Source organism: Cavia porcellus, unplaced genomic scaffold, assembly GCF_034190915.1.
Source record: "Cavia porcellus strain 051 isolate PalLab524CR breed Dunkin Hartley unplaced genomic scaffold, mCavPor4.1 scaffold_2, whole genome shotgun sequence".
NCBI lineage: Eukaryota > Metazoa > Chordata > Mammalia > Rodentia > Caviidae > Cavia > Cavia porcellus.
In genome coordinates, this window is record NW_026947485.1 from 129523722 (window position 1) to 129545138 (window position 21417).

General features: G+C 37.0%; 1 protein-coding gene across 2 annotated transcripts in view; it reads right to left on the reverse strand.

Annotated features, from left to right (window-relative positions):
• The window catches only part of Kiaa0825 (KIAA0825 ortholog), a 383787-nt gene that overhangs the window by 189409 nt on the left and 172961 nt on the right, over positions 1-21417 (reverse strand). For both annotated transcript variants that reach the window (XM_023561406.2, XM_063245350.1), the window contains 4 exons: positions 18408-18813; positions 14226-14385; positions 10262-10420; positions 8461-8555 (listed from right to left, as the gene is read on the reverse strand). In XM_023561406.2, the coding sequence (XP_023417174.2) occupies positions 8461-8555; positions 10262-10420; positions 14226-14385; positions 18408-18813 (820 nt within the window). The remainder of the gene's footprint in view (positions 1-8460; positions 8556-10261; positions 10421-14225; positions 14386-18407; positions 18814-21417) is intronic.

The following is a 21417-nucleotide window of genomic DNA, read 5'->3' on the forward strand; positions in this document are numbered from 1 at the left end:
TAATAATATACACATGAGTTATTTATATTTTATTACAAAGTAAATTTCAAAGTTGTGTTGTTATAAATATTATGCATACTATAACTTTTTTGATTTTTAAGATATTTTTTATTATGTAAAAAGAGAGATCAGATAGAAAGCTGCATCCCTAACGTACATCAAGGTGAGAGTTTCACTTGTAGCCTAAGAAAGTACTACTGACACTTGATCCCCTGGATGTGCAGCATGTCACAAAAGTACTATGATAAATTGCAAATATTAATTTACAAATATTAAACATTAATATTATTTTATATATAACATTACATATATTTTATATATAATTTTAGTTGTTCAGATTTGTTAATACAATATTTAATTGTACAAATAACTTCAAAGGAATCATTTTCTCATCTTAGTAGGTATAAGAGCATAAACAGATATTCAATGATGACTAATAAGCCTTAAAGCAGTCAGTATATTCTTTGTTTTCAGTCAAACAGAATCAATAGGCCTATGACAGCTACTCCTAGCAGAACTATCCTAAAACTTCTCGTAGAAAAATATCACAGTGGCTGTGAGGTCTGAACAGCATTTGACAGGGTAAAGACTTAAAGAATAGTCGCTGAAAAAAATAATAAAGAATGTGTTCTATACAAGCAAGTTTTAAAATAGCTTTTGATCCATTGCAAGAATCCAAAAGTGCCAGCATGTGAATGCATAATTAGGTAGAAGAAAAATTGTTACAAAGTGAATTTGGGTTCAATTTGACAAGCAAGAAACTCTCCCATGGCTGCTTTTGAGAAAATTATTATACCTTCTTTTCATCAAAATGTTGCCAATTCTGCAGTTCTGTCTATAGCTTTTAACATTTATTTAGGATGCCTATTTTTTCACTAGTCACTGAGACCTTTATTTCAAATGCTTCCCTGTAAACTTATATAAAAGGCTCTCATGTATCTCTATATAAGGAATCACGCTTTTTTTGGTTACATCTTGGTAGCAATAGAAAACCACCGCTTAAGGCTGCTCCCCAGCTCTCCTTTCTCTGCATTCACCAGGGCAGGTGAGCTTAGACCATGTCTCTCTCGAGCTGCTCTCAGCCAGCGTCTGGGCATACTGAAGGTATCACTGGTCCATTCTTGCAGGACATAGGAGTCTAGTGAGTGACTGTATCTCAAAGAATCTCCCTTAGTCTTGTCAAAATTTTCTTAGGACTACTCTGTTTTCTGAGACTTTTCCTATGTAGTCCTCCATTGTCATTTCCCTTCATAGATGTTGGATGAGGAAATTGTTCTGAAGTTCTTCCCTGCCTAGCTCTGTGCATTTCTCCACCTACAAACTCCTCCCACCTCCATTACCATCTTGGCATCTGCTTCTTGGAGGGTAGGAAGTGGAACAGTCACTCTGAAAAACAGGTAACACAGCTCCTCTCGATCTTAAAAATATCCAGTCCACACTGTTTTCAAAGAGGAAGTATCATACCTACTTTTATATAAATTAAAAATAGATTATTTATTTAGGTCCCAGGGATTGAACTCTCTACCTTATGCTACACAGGCAGGTGCTTACACTGCTGAGCTAAATCCCCGGTCCTAGATCTCTTGAGTATCTAACTTCCTTACAATTCACATGATGTATAATCTCTTCCCCAGTCTAATCCAGTCTCAGTCCCTCCACTACAGATCTAGTAAATCCTAAAGTAGATAGCTGTTCCTGTTGTTCCATTTCTTTCAAGGCTTTGATGATTCCCTCAAGTCTGCAGGCTAAAGCCCAGACTACATCTCAGAACCTCCAGCTAAACAGCCAAATTACCTGTTGAATTTTCACTAGAAGATCCTCATTTTCTCCAATGGATTGGTGATAACAGAAATGAAGCTGAGGTTTGAAAGATGCACATTAGATAATTTGAATCTTCCTAGTAAAGGAGGTAGGACAACTAATTTACTGAGCGGGACATAAGTATTAAGAAAAGAAGTAATAAAAGTAATTATTTAAAATGGATTAGAACTTTTGTAAAATGGCGCTGAAGGACTCTGAAGTACAGTCCTGCATTATTTGATGACAAGGACACACTATGAGAAACATGTTAGACTATTTTGTCATCAGATGTAGGTCACAGAGTGCACTTACACAAAGTAAGGTGGTTACAGGGTCATTAGCTGATATAATTTCATGGGTGCACCATCATATCTGCAACCCCAAGTAGACAGAAATGCCTGCATACAGTACATAACTGTATTTAAAATACCCTAGTAAATGGTTACTTTATCTAAATAAGTACCTTTAGCATATAAATGCTCCAAAATGTTGAATGAGTAAAGTCAGCAAAACTATACAGAAACACTAGACAGAAATGTTAAGGATTTGGACTTGAGTCAGAATCTGACCACAATTAATTAGAGTTCTGGGTCTCAGTTTCTTTATTAGGGAAACCATGACAATATACACTGCTTTTTAAAGTTGCTGTAGGAGTTTTAGTTAAAGATGTATATATAAAGCATTTAAATTACACTAGTTATGTGGTAAATGCTCTGAGTTACTTTCACTATCATCAGTATTATTATGATGAAGATACACACAGTAGAGCTCGTAAAATACTGATGAAGTGTTACGGTTCATATCTAAACCTGTGCCCCAGAGTCACACGTATGTGGAAGATGACTGAATCATAAGGGATTATATGTTAGGGGCCACAAATTCACAATGGCTAATTTTGCATGCTTCCCTAAGGGATAAATGGAGGCTTAGGATTATATTATCACCCTTTTGAGACTTCCAAGTAACTATTTTTGGATGGGCCATCCTCTTCCACCCACTAAAACTAAACTAAAACTAGTAAATTTAAAAAGAAGACTCCAGAGCAAGATCCTTCTTAGCATAAGATTATCTCCACCCTCCTGAGATATCCCAGGATTATCCACAGCTTGCTGAGTTATTGATCTCTAAATCTTCTAGCCCTTCCTACCATTGTATACACTCATTACATACATCCAAAAAAAAAAAGGGGGGGGGACTGGCTTGGAGTTCCTTGGTCTTTGCCCACCTTGAGGCATTGACCCCCATCATGCATTACTAAATTTGTCTCCGTTTCTTATTTCATCCTTTTAGTGTACCTCTCACACAGGCAACTGGTGATCTTGGTCAGGTCCCTGCTAATTATACTTCTCTGTGCTTTCATCGTGGATGAGTTCATAGCTGAATGTGCTATTAAGAGGGGGGCCTGGTTTGAAGTTGGTCACTGGAGGTGACCTGGAAAGGAGATATTCCTAACCCCAGCTCTCCACTCCATCTCTCTGCTACCTGGCTTCTCATGAGATGAGCAGCCATTCTCTGCCACGCCCTTCACCATGCCATTTCTGCCTTGGAGTTAGCCAACCATGGACTGAACCCCCTTTTAAAAAGCATAAGCCAAAATAAACTCTCCTCCTTTAAATTGTGGATGTTAGCTATTATGTCCAGGAACAGGAATCCTGACTAACATGCCAAGTCAAGTACCAGATACAGAGTCATTTTGAATACTGTGACCTTTGATGTGCGATTTAATGTTTTGCAACTTTGCTTATACCTGTTTCTCATTATTTGATTCCAGTGAAGGCCAAACAAAAAGATTTGTGTGAGAAGGTTTTGTATGCCATACAGGATGACAGATACAACCACGTTTCCCATCAAAAAGATGAAACAATACATGTTTATGAGTTTGCTTAGTTTATATATCAAAATCCTTAGCTCTAGAATTCAAAAGATTGAGGGTTGAATTTATACACACTAACAGCCTATTAGGCTACCTTTATGCAAACACTGTGCTGCTGCAAGACGGTAGTGGGGGGGGGCAGCCCTCACCTGAAGAACCTTGATGCAGGTGGGAAGAAAGGGGTTCTCTAGAGAAATGGAGCAGGAAACACCCCCCTATTTGAATGTCATGGCATCAGTAATGTATGTAATGGCTCAGAGGTGTGTACTCGTAAAATCAGCTTCCCCTTTTTCGTAAACCCAGCTCTCTATACCAGGCAGTCTGCTGTACCAGGAATTTACTGCAGTGAACAACTATAAACATCATGCTAATGGTAGCAGTGCCTGAAAACGGTCACTTGAGAGTGCAGCATGTGCAGTCTGAGGCCAGACACAATATTTTCTACTCTCTACACACCACAGGGCCCACACTATAACCTGATATAGGATAAAGGTGTTTTAGTAATTATTATTAAAAGCAAACAATACACAGATCAACAGCTCTTTTCCAGCATGTTCCCTAATCTCTGTTTCCTCTCAGACGCATGGTTATTGTCCACCTGGAAAGGTCCCAAAGTGATAGCCAGAAATCTGCCACCACCACCCCTTCTGCTGTTCCTGCCATCATATTTAATTGTGTTTGCTCAACTTGGAGCCAAACTCATATGCAGTATATTTAGATGGTTAAAACAGCATAGCACTCCACTGTATTCAGAGATTATTTTCAACACCACAATTCCTGGGAATTAGTCTGGAATAAATAAGGTGAAGAGAAAAGGAGAGGCATAAATTTGTTCCAGTGACAAAGAAAACAATATCAAAATGGCAATCTGGAGATCCGCCACGAATGAAGGAATAGACTGTTCCTTTTGGTTCATTCTCCTGAAAAGGTAATTACCATCTCATTCACTCCTCTGGATTTATTTTAAAGTGGGCAAGAATGAAAGCAAGAAATAAATAGTAAGAAACTGTGAAAAGTACCTTTATTATTCCAAAGGATCAATGCACAATTACTGTACTCATTCTCATGGAGTATTACAGGTTAAAGTGTTCAATTGATACATATGTGGCTTTTCTGGACCTCTAAGGACTCTTTATTTTCCACAATAGCAAACTTCTGAAGCTGATACATATATCATTAATATATATTCAACATCTCTTTTCTGAGATAGTAGGTACTGTTGTTCTTCAAATACTTCCAATATCACTCATAACTACTTTACAAAAGTTTGGTTGGATATTTTTGTCAGGTAACTCTTCTAACTTTTTAAAATTTTCCATTTTTAGCCTCATTTAACAGATGCAGACCTCATTGCCCAAATGTCAAAAGATTTACAAATCACAGGATAAAACACAGACTTTGTTGTCAACAAGGTTATGATTTGAATGGATCAAATGGATCAATGAGTTAAAAGTACAGATCAGTTTCCTGCTCTAACATGAACCAATTTTATATCATCGTCATCACCACCACCACCATCATCATCACAAGAATCTTAAACATAAAGAATTTGTCATGATTTTCATCCAAATTTTGAAAATGTAGAGAATAAGTATGCATTTAGGTAATTTTTTACTTGTGATCTTCCAGAATATAACTCTTGCACCTATAGTACTGGTAATCAGACACCATATTTAAAGAACACCTACTCTGTCCATGCTCATCTTTCAGGGCCAACTTTCTTTTTAAATGCTTATTTTTCATTTATTCATTAACTAATCCAATGAGCTTACCATGTGCGCAATGCTGTTCTAGATATCAAAGATGCAGTAAAATAGAAGGCAAAGTACAAATCTCACCGAGTTTATATTCTACCACATGGGGCAAGATTAAAACAATAAACAGGAATCAAAGTTTAGATCGTAATACCTCACCTCAGAAATCACATACTAGAGTAGAATGCTACAGTGACCGGAGAGTCACGTTAGATGATGACAAGAAAAGATCACTTTCAGGAGGCAATTTTTACCCTACATGAACAGTGTGGTATGGGCCACATGAAGAGCTGAAGGAACTTCAAGAACCAAGATGCTGAAGTGGGAAAGAACCTAAAGAATCCAGAGAGAATGTGAAGAAATTTGGCCCTTAGAGCATCACGCATGAAAGGAAGGTGTTTGAGCTGAGGCCAGACAGCAAGCAGAGGCTGTGTCCCTGCCAGGGACTCAGACAACCACTTCAGAAATTGCTCAGCCTTTGGAGTCAGTACCCAACCAGTTTGTGGAACCAAGGCCAGTCCTGCTTCAGATACAAATGTGGCTGACACCACGAATGTCCTCTTTCCATGTTTCTGAGCTGTCTCTCAGCTGTTCCTCTCAGCAGGCTTTATCTCCTGACTGGCCTGCTTGGCCTGCTGAAGTCCTCTTTGCTCATTTTCTCACAGTGTTCCAGGCTACTAAGGCTGCTGCCTAGTGTCTGACTCAATGCTTGGCATGAGCTTCACTACGGTTTGAGGCCTAAGTCTACATAAACTTAGTTTGAGGCCTTTGTAACATTATATCATCACACAACATTCATGGTCTCATTCACACATCTAACCACAATATAGGGCATATTAGTACAAATGTATTACCAAGAAATATAGCCCAAAGAGAACAAGTGAACTGACGAGTTTGGCAGGAAGAATGTATGCAGAGGAGCTGCTTTTTGTCTTTCCTTCAGCTTTGCCTAACCACAAAGACCACGGCTGTAAGTAAGAAGTATCACTTTGTAGATATGCAACTTTCATTCTAAAAGCGCAGTGTTCTATGGTCTCATTTTCAAATATGCATTTTTCAGATAACCATGTTGTCAAAAACTGAATGGACTAGTTTCTTAAAAATGAGCATTTGCAGATAAGTCCAAACAAGAGAGTATCTTAGAGAAAAAAATAATCCAGAGCATTTTCTTACAGTTCAATATTAATCAAAACTCATAAACAACATTCTTAAGATAAATGGGAAAGTGATAAAAAACAATCAGGTGTCTTTCATCCTGCTAAGGCAGCTCAGCTGGGTTCATTGTAGCTGGTGGTGAGTGTTAGTTTGCACCAGAATGCTTTTCATACCATTCTTCAAAACTCTAAGGTTGTTATGAAGATGAGACTCTAGCTGTTTTTATTAAAAATTCATGACCCCTTTCTAAGAGAACTGTTTTGACCTGTTATTTCTGCTAAATTTGTAGCACATTTTCCTACCACTCACTACTGCAGTATCTCAGGAAATAACGTTAATAGCTGGGGACCTAATTGAAGTATACCTGAAGCCATTAAACAAAAATAACATAATGCAAATCTGGTTAAAGCACATGTTCCCTTAGAAGTGAATTTGTACAATCCAAATGCAGTAAGTTTTGAAGGACATGCTTAGAGTACCATTTAGTAGATTAGACAGGGAAAGTCACAGAGTAGAATATAATATTCTACATAAACTCAAAAATTTCCAAATAGCAAGGAAAAATACTTATTTTTATGAGTTTGTTTCCAGACAATATTTAATACTGTGTTGCATCAGATGGCCTTTCCATCAAACCCACCTCTGACCTCTGCTAACAGCTTTGGAACACGATAGAATCGCCTCAGATGTACACAGATGCGCAGAGCATCTCTGCTACCAGGTGGTTTGCTAGGAGTAAGACTTTGTCTTTCATGAGGAAGACTGGATTGTTCCACTTTGTCAGGACAGATGAATGAGCTTAATTCAGTGTTGAAATATTAACAGTACCATTTTGGCCACTTGTTTATAGTTTTTATTGGCAACAAAGCCACCTTTTTAAAAAGCCCTCTACCTGGGAAATACTGTGCTTTTTCTCTCATAGGCTATTTTCTTATAAACACCCAGATTTCTTAAGGGGAATTTGATAATTCTACTAGGATGTGAACTTTCTTTCAGGAAAAAAAAACTGATACTCTATATTTGAAAAAAAAATGAAGATATATCAAAAATATCATATAGAATATAATTTCAATACTTATGTACCAACAAATGGATGATCTATGAACAATAAAAGAAATAAAATATATATACACACACAAATAAAAAAAACACACACATGCACACATACTTGGAAATGTAACATTTGCTAAATTCCCTTTTGAAAATTTGTACTTATAGGGGTCACTGAATACCTAAAGTCATACAAACACATGTTAATTGATCCAAGATAGAAACAAAATATGTGTACTTTGGTGCAAAGTAAATTACAAGTCTGGGTTCCCAAGCTGTGATCCCCTTACTATCTTGTTGCATTGCACTGGTGTTTGTATGTGTGGAAAGTAGCATGCAAGTGACAGTACAGCAGCACAGTGCCAGGATGACGGCTGAAAAGTAACAAAGCCAACCATGACAGCTTCACTTACATTTCCTCTGACTAGACTAGTTGATTTTGTTTGGCATTTTGTGTGCACTCTTTAAATTGTTGTAAACAAAGGTATACTCCGATGATATTCAAGTCAATTACTCTTGGTGTTTACAACACTGAACAATTAAATGCACAAAAAATATTAAAAATTGAGATTAAAAGAAGCTAATTTTACCCATGAGCCATATTGTGCAAATATTCACTGTGGGAAAAAGAATTTAAGAAGCTTGCTCCTAATTTTAGCTTTTTTTTTTAATTTGTGAGACTGTAGAAAAGGAAAATAAGATATCACTCTGCTAATAAAATGTATTTTCTCTTTTTCCGAAAATCACATACATGCACAGACACACACACACACACACACACACACACACACACACACGCTAGAGCACAAAGATGCTCAATCTTATTACCTGTTTTTGAGCAGTACATTGAAGGTCATCCTATCCAGTCTCAGATAATTTGGCAGCAACTTTGACCAATTCCAGTTCCATTTCATGATGGCTGACTGTTGATAAATGAGAAGACACTATTGTTAGTTATTAATCAGAGTTAATATGATTGGTAAATTAAAGCTCCAGCTGTGATAGACTCACTAAGAAGGGGGGGGGTCCAGAACAAGGACTTAGACAGATAACATCAATCATGTCCACAGAAGAAGGTTTTTATTCCAATAAGACAGCAATTAATTTATAAATCCATTTGGGGATGTAGTCATTACTTATAAAAATATAAATCAATTCCTTGAGTCGTTATTCTTCCAAGTGTTCATGGTATTTGCCCAACAAGTTCCTCAGAGAAGTGACTCTTCAAAAAACAAAACCCAATATTTGGCAACTTTTTCACACATCAACCTACAGGGTTTTCTAACCACCCAAAGTTTATGGAAAAAACCAACTTGGAAATGTTACAACTGAAGTTGTAAGACACAGCTTAATTAGTGTGATAATCTTAGACACATGTTTTAAAAGGAGATTATAAGGGCCTGCAAATATAAACAAAATGATTCTTTTTTCTCATTATAGGAGAAAAATTACTGTGAAAAAAATCTCATAATTCAGAACTCAATAAAACATGTCACTTATTTGAATGAAGTAAGGATAATTTAACAACTATAATAATTATTTATGGCTTAGAGGAATCTAATGTACAATGTAGGAAAGCCGCCAATAAACCCTAATTTATCTATGGTTTTTAAAAATGATGTGTTTGTGCCTTAAAACTAAATAGTTTAGATAATAAGAGTGTAGGTTGATGTTTAAAATCCAACAAGAGCTATCTGCTGTCACCTGCTGATTAATCGAGCACTACAATCCTGTCATAGAGCAGGAGAATTCTGCCCTGCCTTGTCAGTATTGAAGGTCTTATTCTACTACCGTATTGATGAATGTGGACGAAAGCTGTAACAGGCATGGTAAAAATATTATCTGCATGCCAAATTAGGCCATTGTTTTAATTCTTATTTTCATCAGTGCTCGAGGTCAAGCAATTCTTCTCTTCTGCCCTGCTAATTCAAACTGTCTGTCAAGAGGTTTCTGGGAAGAGCCAATAAAAGAATGCACAAAGTGAAAGCAACTGCAGATTTAAAATACTTGGGTAGAAAGATGATCTTTTTAATGTAATTACTGAAATATGCAGTTTAAAAGGTGATATAATTTGACATTTTAAAATGTATATCATTTATCATATTGCCTTTATTTCAAGTATCCTGGCTTTAAGGGAACTAGCATATTCATTTTAAATTTGGGAAGGTGTCTAGGCTCATAAATAACAAATTTATCCTTTCTCACTTAAAATAGAAGCTCAAATTCTATTTATAATTTACCTTAAACTATATTCTAATTTACCTGATGCATCAATAAAGATTGCAATGTGTTTTAGTTAATGTACTGAAAAATAAGGAATGACAACAGAGAGAAAGAATGCCACAAAATTCTCAGGTTCTTTGGGCCCCTTGTACACCCAGCCTCTGCCCACAGTGAACTGAACTGATCAAAGTTAAATTTCATTAGCCAAACACATGAATCAATTTGACAAACAAAAAGAAGGTAAAATAAAGGTCTGTGCAAACCACATCAATAAGAACAAGAATTTTTGTTTCCCTGTATCCTCCACCAAAATTATGAGCAAATATTCAAAAATACGAAGCATTTTTCTTACTAAGGTTGAAAATTCACACATTAAAATTAAATTTACCATTTAATTTCTACATACCTGATCTAGCATGTTTTCTCTAAACTCCTTATACACCTGGAAAGGGTTAAAGGCAGAAGGCTGATCTTCCACACTCCTCACGGTCATCTTTAAAGGTCGGATGTGTAAGGGCTTTTCCTGTGCACCACTCATAGAAAACAGCTGTTCTTTTAAATATTCCTTCAGGGAAAAAAGTACAAGTCCTGATGGTGACGAGCATATATTCTCTTTAACAATAACCTGATCAATATCCAAAATTGATCTCCTTAGCACATTTGTATTAGTTGCCCCGGGAAGAATACAGTTTCAAAAGATCCATAGCAGAGGACCAAACACCACTGTTATAAACTCATCAAAAACAAGTTTTCTTAACATGTACTCGGGATTCAAAGACCACTTAACCCACTTTCCTGTAATGACTGAAAGCTACAAGTCAGAATCTTATTAACAGGTATTGTCTTATTATTGGTTCATGTGTTCCTATGTCTGTTTACTCAAACTTAGGTATATAATTATCCACAGTACAAGATTTCTCATCCATTTATTAAGTGCAGTTTCTCCATACTTCAGGATCAGCACAACACTAAGTATTATGATATTTTAGTAAAAGTAGTCTCATTTGAGGTAAAATTAATTATAATGCAAGCTCCTAAACTCTATTTCCACACTGTGAACTGAAAAATATCAAAGTTCAGTAGAAACTCAAAATATGTAATTCTAATCCTCCCAAGTGTAATCCTTAGAGAATAAAGGACAACCTGTTGCATCACACCTCATCTCCAACCCACAAATAAACAGAGTTGAAATTGTAACCTATTTTTTAAAATTTATTTTTATCAGAACCAGGGATCAAACTAACGACCACCTGTTTGTAAGGCAGGTGCTTATGCCACTGAGCTAAATCCCTAGCTCCAAAATTTTAATCTATTTTATGGTACTCTTTGGAAGACAACACATTACAGTGACTGTATCTACCATCAACTCACAAATGCCCACTATTCATAAATAAGTCATTAAATAAGCAAAAGGAGATGCTCTGCTTTTTAATTTGTCACAAAACAAATTTTCTCCTTCAAGACTAGGGTCTGGACAAAGTTCAGAATATCAGGGCTGAATAGGACTTCAGAGATCACTTAAAATCCCTGCTACCCAAAGTAAGTTCCAGACCTTCAGAGTCAGATTCTCATTAGGAAAATAGTTCCAGCCCCTTTCAGCCAGAATTTGCATGTTCACAGGGATTCCCAGGAGAGCAGAGGGCATATAAAAGTTGGAGAAACTCTAGCCCAATGCTGTACACATTGGTTGACTATGAAAGGTCAGGAAACAAGCCTGACGTCACAAGTGGTGAGTGGTAGGATAACACGAGAAGCCACAGGTCTGGCCTCAGTTCTTTTTCCTGTGCCCTATAACCATATGAATGTGTGGCCATTGTGGAAGGCAAATCTCAGATGCTAAAACCATAAATATAGAAAGAAACCACTACTAGTGTTAACAGTAATAGTCATTTCTTAAATTTGTTCATTGGCTGGAAATACTAATTTTATAATGTCTGGTAGAGTGACGCATGTAAACTCCTCCTAAATATTATTAGATAATGTTAAAGCCACCAGAAAAGAATTTTACTCCTAGATTTGGATTATTAAACCGAAACAAAATATTTCTTCATCATGATTTATAAAGCACTTAAAAATAAAATACTCAGGGGCTGGGGATTTAGCTCAGCAGCATAAGCGCCTGCCTTGCAAGCAGGCAGTTGTGAGTTCGATCCCTGGTACTGATAAAAAGGAAAAATACAAAAAATAAATAAAATAAAATAAGATACTCTCTTCACTGAAAAAAAAAATCTCCTCGTTCTGGCCAGTAATTTTTTAGACTCATTTCTTCTTACATAAGTATATTTGGACCTTTGTTATTTCCACAATTTAAAAAATGTTTTGTTGCAAACTGCAAACGGAATAATATTTTCTCCTTTGTTAATCTCTTTGCTATGGTGAGAATCATTAGTAATTCTTAAAAACAAACAAAAACTTTTTTGTTCAGAGTTTTTATTCACTCAAGACAAATCTTTAAGCCAGTATTGCCTCACAATTTCTGTCTCCATCAGTGACACATCCATTCTTCCTCATGTAGGCTTGTACCCACAAATACTTCTAAATTTATGTTACATTTTTGACTAATACATCACAGCACATGTGCAAGGTGGGGTACTACTTCTCCAATGAGCAAACATCATGGTCAACTGAACCCATGGCATACTGATGCCTCATACATAAAAGCAGCTGTAATACCCGACTGGTCTCTTGGTCACCTTCTCATTGTTTGAGTTTATCACCTGTGTTTCTGAGTCTAAGTAAAAGCCTGCTGCTTCCTTTGCTTTGTGTCACCCAGCATATTATCCTTCTAACCATACTGTACATGCCTCATTCAGTAGAATAAATGGGTAGATATTTAGCTCAAAGCCCATCTAATAGACACTACCATAATAGTGAACATATTCAAGTGTGACAGAAAAGAATCATAACTTGGAGCTTAATTGATCATACTTTGATGGCATCCTGGTGAAGATACCACAGCATTCTTGTTCACAACCACTGCCTCAGAGTTACAGGAGCTCTACAGGGGGGAAATGTACTGGAGGACTGATGGCCAATCGACATGCAACTTAATCTTTGATGATTTTGTTTATTGGTAAAACTGGTCAGTCTACAAAAGCTATTAATAGCTTCAGAAGTGTTGTGACCTCATTTTATGAAGGCCTGAGGATAATCATCCTGCAACTTCTATTCCTTAGTAGTCACCATAATAACACCAGCACAACCAGGTGGCCAAGTGGACATACCACTGAGAAACATGACTCCACTTGGCCAAGGCCAAGAGTTCCTTGGTTCTCCAAAGAGAGATCCCACACAGGCTACGTGGGATCATTGACAAGGGTGATAGGACAAGTCCCTCTGTAGCAATCATACATTGAGCTCTGGTGCTTTAGAGACAGGATCATTTCTCACATGAGTTTATCACTGAATACAATGTAATGTCACATATTTATTGACTGTTGTGTAATGCTGTGAAATCCAGGAATCAAGATTTATTTTAAATAACTCTCAGACCAGTAACAGTAGAAAGAACATTCATATAACTGAGTTGTAAAATGGTGTCATAGATTTTAATTCACTTTTTGGAAATGTATGGTTTTTAAACCCTGCATCCTTGACAAAACACTATATTCATTTTACTCATATTATACAATTTTTATCATTCCAAAAAATATGATTTTATGTGTTTTCAAACATAAACCTAGTTAGCGATGAAACATTCTAATTCAGATATGTGTTATCAAAATGAAAACCTAAGTTAACAAGTATATATTAGTTTAAGTAAATAGCTGAGATAACCTGCTTGTTTACATTTTTTTGCTAGAAAAGCCCAAACTGTGCAGGGTCAGAGGCTAAACAGAGCAGAGAGATGGAAATGCATAACATTGGCTTTCACCAGTGTCTGTGCATTAATGAATTTCCCTCAGTTAATCTGACTGATCTCCAATGTGGTTCAATATTCTTGTGACTTTTTTCATTACAAAAGGAATCTCCAACTTTACCAAGACAAGAATAACGTCTTCAGGAAAATAGCTCTGACTCTTTGGAAAATTCTTCGTTTCCACAATACCAGACTTTAACATCAGCTTAACAGTCACAAACACACAATTCCCAAACTACATGTCTATTTTCCACAGACAGAACTGAACTAAATTTATGAGCCATGTTATTGTTTAAATCATACAAATAAAACCTACATTGTTTCAGTGAAGCTTTTTCTACACAAATGCAGAACAGCCGGGGCTGAATAGATTCTATTAATAATGCGATATTGAGTTTGGTATTGACTTTTAAGAAGTATTATCACCTCCTTGACTAACCCTTAGCTGCCAGCAGACGCTGCCTCAGGCCAGTACACACCTAATTGCTCGGTAAAAAGACCGTTTCCCTACCTCATTGAGCTGCATGATGTGATAAATTTGCCTCAGGTACTCACTGCCACCTGGTTTGTGGCAGAGATCCAGGACCATCGTGTTGATTTTCTGCTCAGTCAGTTCAAGAACAGTATCTCCTTCTTCTAAGATTGTGCTTTTCTCCATTGCCATAAATGTGCTAAGTACAAATAAAGCACACACATATCAGTGGGGAAGAACTGTAAAATAATCAGAGAGACTGAGTGTGGAAAGTCGATGTAAATCTCATTTTCAAAACATCCATACAGACTGCACTCTAATAGGTAAGCTTTCCCCAGTTCCTCTTGCTTATAGAAACAATACCACCTTAGAATTAAGCTCCTGAAAGCATTTTTAAAAAATAGAATCATTTCTTTTAAAACATTTCTTTATTGCATTTATACTCTTATCTATAAAACATTTTCCCCTTACTGCAACTGTTGAAATTGTACAATGATGTGGTGAAAACAAAACATTTCTTTTTAAGATCATGTGAGAAATAATTTGTGATTTCTCTTTGAGGATAAAGTATCTTTGGTGCCAGAAATAGCTTTGGTATCCTGTCTTTTGTAGATTTCTCTTTACACCTGTCTTAGAACATATTAAAGACTAATTAAAGTAACAAAAGGGGGAACCTATGATGCTAAACATAGCCTGTGTGCTGTGTAGTAGTGTCTTAACCACCGGGTATTTTAAACTGTCCTTAGATACTTGTTGCCTTTAAAAAAAAAAGAGGTGCCTCTTCTTTTTTTCTGTAACAGATACTTAGCAAAAGTCACTACTCAGTTATTGTTTGAGAAAAGGGGCCAAGAATCCTAAAGACACAGTCCTGAAATATTTTTTTTTCAAAACATCCATATTCCTATTGTTGGTTTTGAACACTTTTTACATGCTAATAATGGGTGACTTAAAAACTTTTAAACATCTCAGACTATACCATTGTAAAAAAAAAAAGTTTAACATTTGTGGATACCATATATACTCCACACTGATTTTCTGGTCATGCTTGCTATTGGATCATGTTAAGCTTTACAATCATGGTTTTCCACTGTTTCCCAGATGAAGTGAAATTTACTGTGGTGTAATCAGCTGTATACTGCAGTTCATTACTGAGATTTTACCATGATTATAAAATTAGTTCTGCTAAAAGTCAGTGCCATTGACCTGAAGACTGAACCAAATGATACCCAGCTGCTGGACATTAACTTGGATATTGCTTCCACATGTAGCTTCAAATCTTTCTCAAAAAAAAAAAAAAAAATGAAGCTCATATAAGCCCTGCTAAAACTAATAATAAGAAAGCAAATCCTACTTCTAGATATATCCATTAGCTAGAGTAAATCTTTTCATAAAAGAAGGTCTTGTTACAAGAAGAGAAGTTTACATAGATCTTTTTGAGACTGTGTACAGGTTGCAAGCAAAATGTCTTGTCAGGCTTTGTAGAGGCTGACATTGAAAAAGTTGAGGCTCTCTGACAAAGGAGTATCTCGGTGTCAGCCCCTGAATTGTATCCTTTCCTGTCCATCACTGTGCAGGTGAAGCAAATGATTGGATTCAGTCAATGCCATGATTAATGAGTTCCTCTCTGGATTTGGGACTGCCTATCAATCATGTCATTAGGGAGAATGTGCCCTGAAAGAGGCAGACCTTAGCCAAGGAATAACTGCATTAATCTTAATCTGTATATGCACCCAACCAGCCACGTCAGGGTCACCATGATGAAAAACAATAATCTTCAACTCGACAAATTACTCTGCAAAGACAGACATTTCTTTACTTTTTGGGCTGCATGTTCTCCAGAATCTAAGTCGACTGTTTACAGCTTGTGAGTTACTACAAAGTGAAGGTTATTTTAATGAATAGTAATGTTTGCAGGGCAGGATGCGGGACGAGCAATGTTTACAGCTGCCACCTTTGCAACCGACTGCAGTTACTTTCACCATTTCCATGAAATCAAACAAATCTGCCTGCAAGGGAAAGAAATTTAGCTGAAGGGTGCCATGCAGTTCCAAAATAATCTTGAGGAATTAAGATTTGCTTTATCTTAACAGAAAAACTACATTGGTATAAATGCAGATATAACATTATCTTTTTTTAAAAATCTGTGGTAAAGCCTAAGCAATCATCTATCTAATAAAGACATTATAATTTGAAATACATTTGCCTTATACTGTAGAGCTATGAATTAGTTATTAATCCATGAGAAATACTTAGATGTAGAATTTTATGTGTGTATCAGATAATCAATTTGAAACCAAAGTTAAGAAGAAGCACTCTTAGAGTGCCTAGACTGGAAGGGACTGTTATTAAGGTGAGATCGAATTTAACTTTTTCAAATTCATGTAATAAATAACTTTAAGCCTGCATTTTTAGTATCATATTGTCATCTGAGAAACCGAGAAAGACATAACGTCATGCTAACTAATCACTCAGAATCTTTGAAGGCCGTGACTATAAAAAGAAAATAACCAGTTCTTTGTTTTTGGCACATGTTGTAAAGAGAGCTGAGTGATTTTTTGACTCAAAGTGAAACAGCCAAATATTAGCTAGGCAACTTCCTACTATAGGAGATACTAGATGTGGTGTTGTTTATAAAATTTATAATCAGCTTCTAAAGAAAACTTTAACTCATTGATTCCTGCATGGGTCCTGAGTTATATTACTTAGACACTGCTTTAAATATCTCTTATGTGACATAGAGCTCCTAATTCTAAAGTCTAGTATAGTGCAGTATAGTATAGTATAGTACAGTATAGTATATAAAGTATTAATTTAACTGTGTAACTATAATTAAATCTATTATTGTCAAAGTTTATTTTTTCTTTTATAACCACTGCCATGCATAATGACATTTGGCCTTAATCTTTTAGTCATTAGAGTAAAACCTGTAAATTGGTGTTGAATGCAAATATAAAGAGTAAGGTCACTGTCGATGTTAGTAAGCATCTGTCTGACTGCTGTTCTTGAAGTCAGTATCTCAAGATCAAGAAAATCATGATTACCTGCTTCCGTCATGTGGATGAATACACAGCCCTATAGATTAACACAGACAAGTAAAGAATCTAAGTTATAATATTAACTAGTGAGTATAAGGTCTCTAATTATTTATAAATAAGAAGTGCTTATCTGGCTCAAAGGACTGATGCAAAGAACTTCATGAATGTTGCTTAATTTTTCTATATGATTCCATCAGTTTTGTATCAGTGTTGAAACTAAGGCTTTGAGGGATTAAATAACTTGTACAAGATGGTGATGTATTTGCAAGAACTTGTATTCGCCCTTCTGACTCTAAAGGCTGAGCCCTTTACCAATGCCATTTACTAGTAAGAGTAACCATGTTTCAAATGCCTTTTAGTTGTTTCAGGAAGAAAGTTATACTAGCATCTGCTAGCCATACGATGTACTTTAAAAGCATGGAGGACAGTAGGTGGGAGGTATTTAAAAACAGGCTGACTTGGTGATCTGTACTCCAGCTGAATCAAAATTTCTTTATCAATAGCATGTAACTCTATACCTGCAGACTAATTTTAAAGTCAGGTGATCTCTATGTACATATTTAAATTCATGAGAGACCCTTAAAAATCTTTGTGATACCACAAATCACTTAGATCTCGATGACAAAACTGTGAGAAGTCTGACATTTTCATACCGAAACAGCTGGGTATGTTTATAGCTTGAGTGTGATATGCCCCAGTTGCCCTCTGGGATTCTTACATTACTAGATGAAAAATGTGTATTTTCAGTTGACAATCAGGTACACAGAAGGCAATAAAAAGCCTTTTATATCCATTAATTCTTTCTTAATTTAATCTCCTTGCCCACTCCATTTACAAAATGCTCCAGGCTATTCACTAGATACCTGTTTGCACATTGAGAAGGAGTGAAACTAAATTCTCTTGGGTTTAACTACCACCCTTTTAATCAGAAACCTTAAGATGGTGACTACACAGGTATAGAGTTCCTGTGTATCAGCGGGGTTCAAATTTTAAGAAAACAAGGAACATCTAACAGGCCTGTGTTAATGGGATACTTATCTCTTTCTATATTCATTAAGCTTCCCATGACTTTAGCCAAGTGGCCACTGCTGCCCATCTGACAATATTTTGATTTTTGTTGTGTATTGGTGGTTTTGTTATTGTGAAAGCATTTGATGAAATTCGGTTTAAGAAAACATCACTTTACCAGTCAGCGCTCAACTTCTTTGCTTTCAACAATTGGCGTTCAATCCAGTTGGGCTTTTGCTGCTCAATGCTCTGTAAGACCTTTCGGGTCACTTGATTAGGGCTACTCTGCTGTCCCATGATGCTTTCCAAACATGCACAAATGAAGCTGAGCTGCTCCTTCTTCTGTCTGTCAAGGGAGGCACCTGTTAAAAGCTCCACGGTGTTTCCATCCTCAAATATCCGACATATAATTACAATCAAGTTCCAGACAAGCAGGCCAGCTTTCTTCAGTGCAACAAAGTTTTCTGACATTTTTCTCTCAGACAGAAAAAAGAAGTATTTAATTGGGGGAGGCAAACATGCAATCACCGTAGGTAACTTGCTGATTACAATAGATACTGCCTGAGCAGCAAGCTGGGCAAAGCCTGGGGAAGAAAGACAGAAAAGGTATGATTAATATTAGAATTTGCATTCCACCCGTGCACACTTTTGTGTTGTGTGGGGATGTCTAATTTTCATGGAGAAAATTATTGAGAAAAGCAAGTGCTTTGACATCTTCTGACAGAGCTCTGCCAGGGTTTCGTGCAGTATTACCCTAAATTCCCCAAATCCCATACTTGATTATTTTTCTGCTTCCACAAGTGAAGACTGGGGAATTCAGTGTTATAATTTATATTTCTACCTTTTAAGACTTCATCTTTGAAGGGCCCAGTCGCCCCTCTCATTAGCAAATGCAAAGGGATTTCTGCTGGACCTCTGGGTAGCCTTTGATACTTCTGAGGCCCCTTTAAATCTTTTCTCTCCATCCTTAGAATTCATGACAGAATCAGTTTCTTATTGGGATTGGCTCCTCTTCCTTTCATTCATAGCCTAAATGTCACCACCTGAGAGAAGCTTGCTTCACCATATCATCAAAGCATTCCCTTCATGACTTCCCATCCCCATCCCAGTCCCAGTTCCTGTCTAATGTGGACCGCCATTTTGTTGCCCAACTCATCATCATCTGACTAAGAATTATCTCCTTTGCCTGTTCAGTATCTGTCACCTGCTATTAGATTACAAGCTCCACAAAGGACATTGCTGTCTCCAACATACAGTACCTCATATGTAAGAGTTGTTCAATAAATATTTGTTAAATAAATGAGTCAATAAACTAGTTCGAGTTTACCTCTAACAATACTTCTCTTTCCTTTTCTTGTGTCCCCAACTGTGTTCACTTTCTACTAACACCTCCTCGATATGGGTGTCTGCTGAAAAAGTCCTTGGCTCTTCCACTGATGATTCTATATGCATTTCCTAGCTTAGTGCTGTTTATCTGCAGGGTATATCGGTTCTCATTTTCTAGATTAGCATTTCTTGTTTTGGGTACTATTGCCATTTTGCATGGGACAATTCTTTGTTGTCTTGTGCACTGAGAGATATTTAGCAGTGGCTCTGGTCTCCACTCACTACATACTGGTAGCCCCACCCCCACTAAGATGTGACAACCAAAAATGTCTGCAGGCATTGTCACATATCTGTGATGCAAAATCATTCCTGACTGAGAAACAATCTTCTAGATTATTCTAGGATCCTTCCTCTTGACCTTCCTGTGGGGTTAATGGTTAGGGAGGAGTGGGCAGCACAGAGCATAACCTGCATGGCAAGCATAATTGTGATAACCACATGCTTCCTCATGACATGATGTACCAGAGAGGGCTGAGTTTGTAGGACCTGTGCATACTTTTTACTTATGCCCTAGCTCCTGTGAACCTTGGCTCATCCTAGAAACTACATAGATTAAGATATGTCTCTGTTGTTGATGTGAACCTTGGCTCATCCCCAAAACACGGGCTAAGACCCTGCTTGTACCAAGCATCACAATAATTATTTTGAGAAAATCAGCTGATCCCTGAAAACATGGACAAGGCAAAGACATCAGACTGAGAAGTTCACCTTGAGATTTTCTCTTCCATACAGCTCCCTTGCCCTGTGGAATATTCACCCCCCCCAATATTACCCATAAAACTTCTGCTTTACTTCACTGTTATTATCTGAACTTTTCATTCTGCACCAGAGAAACTCTCAGTTCTGAGTCAGCCTCATTGTAGCTCTGCACTGCGAAGCAGAGGGCCCCTTCATGAGAGGCCCCCAGGCCCCCAGTCCTCTGACTGATGCAACACTACAAATCCAACTTGGTTTCCCATTCCACTTCTTACAGCAGTCATCATTAACTCAGTATAGCCAAATTCATTGTTTACCTTCTAAATTAGCTGGTACTCACAGTTCTCGCTGTCTGTCTGTCTCTGTCTCTCTAAGTCTCTCTCTCTCTCTCTCTCTCTCTCTCTCTCTCTCTCTCTCTGTCTCTATCTCTCTTTTTCTTCCTCACTCTCTTCTTCCTTTTTTCTCTCTTCCTTCCTTCCTTCCTTCCTTCCTTCCTTCCTTCCTTCCTTCCTTCCTATTAAATGTCATACTATCCTTCATAATCGACCACTTATGATCAGCATTGATAAATCTACCTGTTCCCTCATATTTGACACACTGTTTTCTGCTGAGAACCAACCGAGGCTCCTGATCAAGTTCAAGCCCTAATTATATATGGTACCTGGACAACCAAAGTGTTCTCCTAATTTATCTCCATGCTCCAGGTTGTGTCTCGCTCCTCCCCTGAACTGTAAGAACAAATGAATATACTAGTCTGTCAATTTCATTTTCTCACTTCTCAGATACAATTGTTTCAGCTGTTTTCCATCAAGAGATGAGCCTCCAGGATCTCTCTTTCAAAATTCTCCACAGCCAGCCGCAGTCTGTTTCTGTGAGCCTTCTCTTTGAGACTTTGACATGCTTTTAAGCATGTCTGCTATTAAGTTTTTGAATATCTCATTACTTTCAGTGGGATGTCCTCTGTCTTAATAGCTCATCTATATTCTTTAATTCTTCAGACTCCTATCCCCTCTTAGGAATTTATTTGAATGTATTATCCAAATAACCACATTGGTAATCGGGTGCATAATGGGACATTTTGGGTCATCTTTTGTATTATCACTTGT